General features: G+C 53.0%; 1 protein-coding gene across 7 annotated transcripts; it reads right to left on the bottom strand.

Annotated features, from left to right (window-relative positions):
- Window positions 1-238: 238 nt before the first annotated feature.
- GSTZ1 (glutathione S-transferase zeta 1) lies at window positions 239-9,680 on the bottom strand. 7 transcript variants are annotated; one of them, XM_039883909.1, is made up of 10 exons: window positions 8,938-9,328; window positions 8,584-8,682; window positions 8,241-8,292; window positions 6,561-6,628; window positions 5,944-6,024; window positions 5,489-5,614; window positions 4,365-4,443; window positions 3,736-3,788; window positions 2,949-2,998; window positions 239-2,166 (listed from the first exon to the last, which is right to left on the bottom strand). In XM_039883909.1, exons 2-10 carry the CDS (start codon window positions 8,599-8,601, stop codon window positions 2,040-2,042), a joined length of 654 nt encoding a protein of 217 aa, XP_039739843.1. In that variant the 5' UTR covers window positions 8,602-8,682; window positions 8,938-9,328; the 3' UTR covers window positions 239-2,039. The 7 variants fall into 7 exon arrangements, with proteins under 7 accessions (XP_039739843.1, XP_039739849.1, XP_039739845.1 ...); XM_039883915.1 differs by lacking the exon at window positions 8,584-8,682 and adding an exon at window positions 6,828-6,986; XM_039883911.1 differs by lacking the exons at window positions 8,584-8,682; window positions 8,938-9,328 and adding an exon at window positions 9,516-9,680.
- Between the last annotated feature and the right edge of the window lie 63 nt (window positions 9,681-9,743).

The raw sequence follows: 9,743 nt of genomic DNA, 5'->3' as shown, positions 1-9,743 counted from the left end.
CTGTTGTCTGTTACAGAATGAGAAGGACTCACATCTGAGCAGGGAGGGGTGCCATTTAAATATTTTCTTCAGTGATATCTGGTTCTAAGATGAGCCTGTTAGATCTTTCTCTGCTTTCCTTTGCAATGTATTTCAGAGGCTGATGTATAGAGGAAGAGATCTGAAATAATTGTGAATTAAATGATATAATGTACCCACCAAACTACACCACAACCAATAATAAAAAGCCCAGGCAGACTACATGTAACTAGGGATCTTTAATGAGTTTAGGTATGCTGCATGCATTATGTCACCGCTAATACATAACATACTGAAGATTATTTTTTTTATGACCAATCTAAGTTATTATTTAAGCCATCTATCATAAGCAAAGGGTTGGAAGATCAGTATACTGATCATCATTTGATACAAGGAAAAGTCAGCTGGGAGGAGGAAGGGGTGGGGGAACCTGGTAACATCAGTAGTGCTGGAAATCATTTCAGACCATTTGGGCTCCCAAAGGCCTGTTGGTGAGAGGTAGAGCCAGCTGCTTCCTTAATCCTCAGGTGGTGGCAGCAGCATCCCATTTGGCCAAGCCTAGCCCCTGTGGCTTGCCTGCAGCTCCTTGCTGATCCCTTGTCTCTCCAGTGACAGGGAGGCCCACTGCTGTGCTCCAGCCAGGCAGGGAGTAACCTGAGAAAAGGGTCCTCATGGCAGCAGGGCAGGACAGGGGGTACCACTGACTCACTCTCATTGCTGTGTCTTAGCTATTTCCCAGTTATGCTCTGGTTCTGCCAGGACAAACTCACCTCATGAACAAGAGTGGCCCACTTTGGTCACTTTAGAGCCTGGAACTCAGGTCATCTAAGAAAGGAAATGCCACAAAGGAGCCCAGGATGAGAGGGGAGAACTAGGTACCCTGGAATTGGGGCTGAAGGGACTCATAACTGAGAAAGTGGCTCCCATTTGAACCAGACATATATACTTTAATTCTCTGTTTAAACTTCCGCCATGCAGGGGAAATGCAATCTTAGCTATGAGACATCAAATTTATCTTGTTTCACTGCCAGAAGGGATCCCAGTCTCCTACAATATCTCTGCTAATAGGTGATCTTGGTTCTGGTTGAACATTGCCAGGCATGGGAACCAAAGGTAAACTGTTATTTGATTGGTCTCCTGAGCTAGTCAGTATCTGTTCACACTGCCCATGGAGAAGGCTGTCTCCAGTTTCCAGGGCCATTCATTCCTGACTGGATTTACCCTAACTGCCTAATCCTGGGACTGGTCCAGAAATGCTGTCCCTGAAGATGAGGGACTGGGCTGAAGGGCCACCTTCCCTCTGGAGCGGCAGTAGAATGTAACATTGGTACCTTTCCTAGTCCTAGGAACTCAACTGGTCACAGAATCCTTTTTCCTGCTTCTTATATCTGGTCTTTTCTGGATCTTATCTGATTTTCTCAGGCAGGTTTTTAGGGTGATTTCTTTTCCTTGCTCTTCAGTCCATGGGGCCAGGCCTATCACAGGGTCGACAAGGGGCTAGCTGACTTCTTCTCCTGGTCCAGACACAGGGGGATTCCAGCTAGGAAGAGCGATCATCTTCTGGAACTGCCTTAACTGAACAACTGAACATTTCAGCCTTAACTGTCCTGGAGGACTGGGCTTCAGATTAATTATCAGATTGTAGCATGGTCATTCTTTGGGAGTCAGGTACTGTGGAGGGGATGGGAAGCGGTGCTCAGACTTCCTGTGGCTCTCCAGTAAACTTGCCAGGCATTTTAGTCTTCATTCTCACTTCATCTTCATGACTGCTTCATGACACAGGTTGCAGGTAATGTTCCCACCTCCCTCCTTCCCACATATTCCCACTTCACCTTGCCCTAATTTGACAGATGAGGGGACAACGGCAGAAAGAGGTTAAGTGTCAAGGCAGATCTAGGGCTAGAGTTCAAGTTCAAGGGCTAGGAGTACAAGTCTTGCCTCTCCAGTTACGGCTTGCTCTTTTCCAGGCCTGTTCAGCCCTCCAGCTACTACTTCTGCACCAGTGCGGCATGGTTTGAGAGCTAGGCCCTCAGCTCCAGGGGTGTGTCTGGCTGCCGGGAGGGGTGAGATACTTGGAAGGCCTCCAAGGCCAGTAGTGATTTGTTGATATGGCTGATGGTAGGATACAGAGTGAGATCCACCTTGAACCTGTGGCAGAGAAACACCCACCTCAGCCAAGGTCTGCAGGGGTAAAGGGAGACTGCCCTTTGGGCGGTGGGGGAAGCACAGAAGCAAGGCTGGAGGAGGCCCCTGGGGCTGGCCAGGGAAGGGCAAGGAAGATAGCCCTGCCAGGTGGGAAGCCTTATTCACAGGTCTCTAGCTCTTGTGCAGTATCGTCTGGTATCTGTTACCTACTGTTTCTGTTCAAGCAATGGCTATTTATTGAGAACCTACTATGTGTACGGCACAGTACTAGGCATTTATATATACAGATTATCTCTCCACCCATGTCATAAGCCTCTTGGGGGCAAAGAATGTGTCATACATTTCTGTACCCCTAAGGGTGCTGAACGCATGCCTTGCACAGAGAGTTTCTTATTCACGCTCTATTGAAGGGCTGATGGATTAAAGCTCACTGCTGGGCACAGACACACCGTGACTGGGGACAGAAGGCTCTTGGGGTGGTTTCTTCTAGAAGTGTCCACCAGGTAAGCCACCTCCTCTTAGGTGCAGGGGCTATACAGGATCACCTGGGCTGCGGTAGGCATAGTAGGGGGCATTCCACTGATTTCTCTGCCCCGTCTCTTCCAGGCCACAGTGGCTGGTGTGGCCTGGCACAGGGAGCCCCTTGGCCAGTCAGGGAGAGTCTCTCCATGAGATGCTACCTTAGTAGCTAAAGTGGGGGCGGGGGGACTGACTGTGGGAGGAAGCTGGGTACTTTAAGGGGAGGAACCAAGAGGAAGAGGGAGGGTAGTGGAGCTTTCTCTTACCTTTCAGCATTTGCCACCTGAGGTACTAAGCAGAGGTCAGCCATGGACACCTGAAAGAGGGTTGGGTAGGTCTGCATCAGGGTGTGCACCCCAGACTCACAGGTTGGGCTGGGTGTGTCCACTGGTGACAGTACTGGGGTGCCAGCCTATGATGCTCCCATCTGTTTCTGGCTCTTCCATCCATCCCCACTGCCCTATGCCCTTCTATATCTGGGACTGTCCCCAGAGCAGAAGGCTTCTCCCAGGCCGTGCTCCAGTTGCCCTGACAACCAACTCTGTGGGTGGCCAGAGAATGTTTGATTGCCTTAGTGGATGTACTGTGCGTGTTAAAAAGACACCATCGCAGGTTCCTAGTGAGGGCTCCCAGAAGGGAGGAGATGCCTTGGGGCAGCGGGGGCAGTGGGGACAGGTATAGGGGCCCTGGAACCAGAATAATCACAGGGCCAGGGCCTTAGCCTGTAGGAGTCAAGGGCATCTGAGCCCTAGAATCTCAGAATCAGGAGAGAAAGGAAACATCTAGTCTAATCCCTCATCTGATGTCTAGGCCACCTCCTTATCTCAGAGATGAGGTCTCTAGCTAGGAACTAGCCAAGGAGCACCCCATGAGCTACCTTCTGCTTGGCATGGAGAGGATGACTTAAGTCCCTTCCCCTCCCCCACCCCCATGCCTTCTCAGGAAGCAGTCTGAGCTGAGCCTGTCCTGGGGTGAAGGGAGATGGCGGAGTCTAAGTGGAAAGGGGTCATCATGAGGCAGGAGGCCACTGTGGGCAGGCTTGGGAGGGCTCACCTCATCTCCCACACAGTACTTCCCGGCTGTGCTCTGCAGGATCTGCTCCAAAGCTGTGGGGAGGCCACATGAATAATCTTACTCTAGGCACAGAAAGGGGAGATCAGCCTTTCCGGGCCTTAGCCTCCATAGTTCTAAAAATGGGCAGCTATCTGAGGGACAGTCTGGGGCATGTGCGCTGGAGGAATTATGGTGGTCAGATCTAAAGAGAGTTGATAGGGAGGACATGGGGACGAGATGATGTTTTCCTGGGCTCCTCAAGTCCAGCTGCCATTCCCTCTCCAAGAGGAGACAAGACCTGCCAATGGCCAAGGCAGCAGCTCTCACATGGATAGGCTGACACTTTGTTTGCCTTGGTTTCTTGGCTGGAATGGGCAGTGAAGCTGAGGTTGGGTCATTCAGCTCCAAAGGGCCTCAGGTACTGAGGTTCCCGGGAGTACCAGAGGTTGAGGCCAGGTTTGGATGCTGCCCAACCCACTGCCTCCTCAGCCCTAACACCCCACCCTCATCCATGCTACTATCGAGACCAAAGAGCCTAGGAAGCTATCTTCAGATGCCCAGGGCCATGGGTGCAAAGGCCATTTCTCTGAGAGGTCACCTGGGGGCAGCTTACAGAAGTAAGGACTCACCATTAAAGCCAGAGCTGATGGTCTTCTGGGCCCAGGCCAGCTGTTTCTCCTGTCCCACTTCCTTCAGGACAGACAGGTTCTAGGCAGACCAAGGAAAATCTGTGATTGACTTTGGGAGCCAGGCTGGGCCTGTTCAGCCAAGCCTCCTCAGGGAAGCCCAATTCCCATATGACCTTGACTGTATACTTGTTCTCCTCCCCTGACTCCCCCTAGTTCCGTGAGCCCCTTCCTCCTATCAGGGCCCTGAGGGAGGTGACAATCCCAGCAGCCTCCTTCTCAGGCTGCCCCAGTGGCTCCTGTAGTGTGGAAGCCTGTGACTCTGGCAGAGACGGCAAGGGTAGGGGCACAGGATGCTGCCATGGCTGACAGGTGTGGCCATAACTTTCACACCCAACACTTCTCTTTTACATGGTCTCTTGTGAGAAGTGGGAGTGCAATACAGGGTGGGGGTGGGATGGGGAGGCCCGTGGGACTGGCTTTCAGGAGATTTGGACTCTGGTTCCATCTTTGTACCCCTGGAGCCATTTCACTCCTGGGCTTCGGTTTTCTCATCTGTTAAGGGGTAATGACTGTCTGCTACAACCTCCTTCGTTACAAAAGATAAAGTGACACAGGTGCACAGTCAGTGGTCCTGGGCTCTGGTCTTTGCTGTCATACTTAGCTGAGTGACTCTGCAAAGTCACCCCACCATTCTGGGACTATTTTCTCATTTATAAAGTCAGGGGTTAGCACAGATTAATTGTTTTATTACTTTTTTTTAAACCAGTAACAACTTTATAAAAAATAAAATCTTACGGGAATCCCAATCTATGATATAGAACAGATGAAAGGGGGGCTGCTCTGGTTAAAGGTGGGAGGCTGGGACCTGTGCTACTTAGCCACTCCCCTGTCACCTGGCCCTTTCCCCCTCCAGCACCTCTGGACATGCCCTTGAAAACTTAGGGGTTCTGGGAATGCAACTGGGGACCCGGTAGATGATTCTGGGGTTTCCCCGCCCCGCCACGTGGTATAGGTCTAAGCCCCTGAGAATCCCTGTCTTCCTGCCACCCGCACACCCAAGCTGGGCATCTCACTGTGAGCTCACCACAGTCAATGCGTGAGTGTACAGTGCACAGGTGCCATACCTGCAGGGGCTGGATGCCTCCAGCGATGAGGTTGGAAATCATGCGCACGCTGGCTCTCTTCTTTGGGTCCCGAGGCAGGAGTCGTGGAGTGGGCCGAGTCTCCTCCAGGTACTCAATGATGGCCAGCTGTCCAGAGGGAGCAGTTAGAGGCCCACAGTGAGGAAAGCACAGAGAGGGCCTGGGGCCACTGGGTCAGAGGGGACAGGACCAGCATACTCCTTCTCCTCCTCCTCACCTGCCTCAGCTTGGGCCCTATGAAGCTAAGAGTCTCTGCAGGGGGACAAGCTCTTTTTGGATCCTCATCCTGCAGAACTGGTTCTCCATATGCTCAAATCTCCCTTCACTTCCCAAAGCAGGCAACCACATTCCTCCCTCCACCAAACATTCATCATGCTGAGAAGTCCTCTCATTCTGGGCACCACTCCCGCAAGGGGCCTCTCAAGCCCTGCACTCACTGACTGGCAAATGGTAATGCCATCAATCTTCAGGGCTGGCACCTGCTTCATGGGATTCAGTGCCTGGAATTCTTCGGAGAACTGTGGAGAAAAGGCCCTGTGGGCTGGGAGGCCTGGCCCGAGATGGCTGAAGCAGAACTAGGCCAGCAGGAAGACCCCAGGCCCGCTGCCCACTCCGGAACCTCCCTCCCCTGGGTAAGGCCCTGGCTCCTAGGCCCAAGGTGATACCTGGGCAATCCGTGCAGTATCCCAACCCCCAGTGGCTGCTGAGCTATAGGCTTCATCCCTATGGCCTAGCTATCTGTGCCTTATACTGTGGCCACCAAGACACATCCAGAGGACCCAGTATGGGGTCAGGACCACTCTTTACCCACCCTCCTGGGGTCAGGCATTGAGAAGCCAGGCGTGGAATGAAGCCTGGAGCCTGGGCCCTTCCCATGTCTCCTCTTGCTGCATAGCTTGCCACCCTGCCCCACAAAGGAGAGCCAGCAGCCTTCTCTGGCCAGTGGATCATGGAGCACAGGTTTACCTCTTGGGGGCAGAAGTCTGCACCCCCTGCTGGTTCCTTCTCCAAGGCCTCCAACTCCCACATTGTGGCCTGGGGGAAGCCTCCTTACCTGCTGGCCCCCATCCTTTATGAGGTTGACAGGTATTGTCTCATAGTCGATGCTTTTCAAGGCCAGAGCTAAGAAAGATGGCAGACAGCAGTCAAAGGACAGCCTCTGGCTGTACATTCCAGGACGCCATGAGGCTACAGAGGGAAGGTGGTCAAGGCCCAGCCTGGCCCTCTCCCCTTTTCTCTGGCTTCCTGGTCACCACCTACTCTAAGTCCATGACATTCTGCTTCTCTTGTCCCTGAACCCTTAGAGCCTTATTCTCCATACCTCCAAAAGGGCCTTCGTGCTCTTGGGTGGTGCTGTAAAGGTGTGTGCCCTGGCACACAGCAGGGAAGCGTCCTCCTCATCTCTGTCCCTTCCAGGTCCTTAAACGGGTGAATAGGACTTTTTTATTGGAGACATGCAAATTTGCCCTCATTAAGGCATCTAAGGGCCAAGAGAAGGAGCTCGAGTGACCACAAAGTACACACATAGGCCGATGACACTCTTCTTCTGTTTAGAGAAGAATCCCTTTGTCATCCACTTCCTCTGCTCTCAGGGCTGTTTACTAGAGTCCAAGCAGGGAATCAGGAACCTTTGGTGGTCTCAGAACATCTGTTATGACCCCCAGTAACCATATTTCCTCTCCATCCCCTTTGACATTTTCCCCTGGCAAGGTGAGGGTAAAAACTCAGTCAACCCTAATGGAGAAGATCGTGTGTGTGTGTGTGTGTGTGTGTATGCACGCGCACTTGGGCATTAAAATATGGTGAGGGCCAGTTTGAGGCAAGGGCAAAGGAGCGAGGGGAGGACATGATGTGTCACAGTCTGAAGAGAGTCTGGGAGACAAGGGAATCCTCCTCAGTGCTGGTCAGCTCCACTAAGGACAGTGAAAGTGTCCAAGAAGGCCACTAATGTTGCTCGGGCTTCCAGCCCAGGGAAGGCGTCTTGGAGAAATGTGTCCTCTGGCACCACAGTGCTCTTGCCTACTGATTCCCGCGGATACCACGTGACTGTGGGATCGGGGCGGGGTCATGGCAGATGGCTTCCCAGTTAGGGCCAGGTTCAAATTTCATCACATTCATTTACTGTGTAGCCTCGGGCAAGTAACTTTGTGGGCTCTGTGCCTCAGTTTCCTCATCTGTACAAGAGGGACAATAATAATACCTCCCTTCTAGGGCTGTGGAGGTTTAAATGGAATTATGCACACAAAGAAAGCACTCAGCACAGTTCTCTTTCAGTAGGAGCCGCTAGAACTATGACCTTTGCCAAAGGCTGTGTTAAACTGACAGACGGAAGGATTAAGCTGGGAAAGACAATGGCCAGGTCTGTTTAATTTGCTAGATCAAATAACAACTGAGGAAGGCCAGCTGTTTCCTGCCAATTACCAAGGATCTCTGGATTTTGTGAGCCTGCTTTTAAGCATGGTTGCTAAGGGGCTTTGGAGAGCAGGGTGGGAGGGGTGGTGGGCCCAAGAGAAAAAAGAACCTTCCCTTCATGCCATCTCCACTCTCCTCTAGTTCGACTTCCTAGGTGGAGGTGCCATTCAGGGCAGAGGGCTCCAGGAGAGTGGGGGTGCTGCTTGCTGGAGGTTAAGCCTTGTCTGACAGAGCACCATTCTGTCTCAGGCCAGCTTTTCACAGGGCTTCCTCCACCTTGACCTACCCCGACCCAGGCTCTTGGCGGAGGCATAGCTCTTACCGATTCGAACTCTCCAGGAGCAGGAGCTTCGGAAATAGGAATAGAGGATGGGCTGAGGAGAGAGAGGATGAGGGTGTATATTAATCTGTGCTCTTTGGGTTCCCAGCCCCAGGAGCCCTCTGGAGAGAAGGCACCAGCCCCCAGCCAGAGGGGTCCAAGCCAGCACTGTTTCTTTCCTTCCTGCCAGGCCTCATTCCTTAGGCCTATGTCTGGGCAACTTAGGCCAGACTCAGAGCTCTCTGGATCAGAGGCCTCAGCAGTCCTGTGGGATCCCTTGGCTCCCACATTCCTGAGGTCCGAGGGACCTCCAAAGGGGCAGCCAGCCTGCAAGTGCCCTCCTTACCTTGCCAGACTCAGTCATGGTGCTATGGTGACTGACCCTTGGCTTCCTGAGGTATGTATGTTCCCTTTCACAGGGCTGCAGGACAGCAGGGGAGGGACCCTGCAGGGGTGGATCACATGAGCCAATGGGGAACCTGGGCTAGGCAGGCATCAGGGGAACTTTGACTCAAGTCCGAAAGGTTATCTCTTCCCAAATTGTAGGAAGTTTATACTCCTGGTGGAGCTAGGTTTGGTGTCCTGGGCAGACAGTGTGGCCTGGTTTTGAGGTAGCAGTTCCCTCCCTTTAATCATCTTACTCTTTAAAGCATTTGGGAGTGAGAGGGCTCTATATTATTAAAGCGATGCTGTATCTCACCTGATGTGCCTGTCACCTTCGAGCTACAACAGCGGCTCTCAAACTTTAATGAGACTCATCTGGGGTGCTATTAAACATGCAGATTCTCAGGCCCTGGCGTAGATTCCGGTAAGCTCCTCAAGTGACTACGATGACTTAAAGCGCCACACTGCCTCCCCTCGCCCCTCGTGCTCTCTCAAAATGAAACGACCCTGGAAGGCCATACGGTAACTGTGAGGGCCTTTCGGGCCGATCTGCCGGGAAAGAACGATGCAGGGCTATGAAGAAAAGGCAAGCGAGGGGCAACGTTTGGAAGTCCTAATAGTGGGGGAAGGGGGATCACGTGAAACGCGAGGGAACATCGACCCAACCGTGCCCGACATGTCCCCACGAGGATGGGCAGCCGCGGGCCTAGTACGGCCGGGACCCACCACAGGCCGGGCGGGCAGTACGCAGGCGCAAAACGGGCCGGCGCAGCGCGGCGCACTGCACGCTGGGAGTCGTTGTCCGAGCTGTGGGCGGGGCCGAGCGGCTGACCTTGGATCCGGTCCCCCAGTGTTTTTGAGTAGCGACCCTCTCCTCAGATGCGTGGTACAGACCTTCCCCGCCTGCATTTCGCACTTTGGGCGGCCCCTCTTCCAGGCTAGGAAACTTCACGCCTGGGACTCTCCGACTTGTCGATGACCGAGGCCCAGGGAGATCCCGACACGTCAGAACCGGGGTTTAGGTCTCCGTAAAGCGAGGGGTTGGATTAGAATGATCTTTACGGTTTCTTCTAGATCGCCCCGCCCTGCCGCCACGCTCCCAGTCCCAGCGCTGCTGGGAAT

Source organism: Pteropus medius, unplaced genomic scaffold (assembly GCF_902729225.1).
Source record: "Pteropus medius unplaced genomic scaffold, Ma_sr-lr_union100, whole genome shotgun sequence".
NCBI classification, from domain to species: domain Eukaryota; kingdom Metazoa; phylum Chordata; class Mammalia; order Chiroptera; family Pteropodidae; genus Pteropus; species Pteropus medius.
Note: the sequence above shows the minus strand (reverse complement) of the source record. Positions and strands in the feature narration are given on the sequence as shown.

What these genes read in the sequence shown, in the direction of transcription:
- GSTZ1 (XM_039883909.1), bottom strand. An exon ending in CTCCTGGAGAGTTCGAATCG is followed by an intron (nt 6,629 to 8,240) that starts GTAAGAGCTATG and finishes CATCTTTCTTAG; the next exon opens with CTCTGGCCTTGAAAAGCATC. An exon ending in GAGGCATCCAGCCCCTGCAG is followed by an intron (nt 4,444 to 5,488) that starts GTATGGCACCTG and finishes TGGTCTGCCTAG; the next exon opens with AACCTGTCTGTCCTGAAGGA.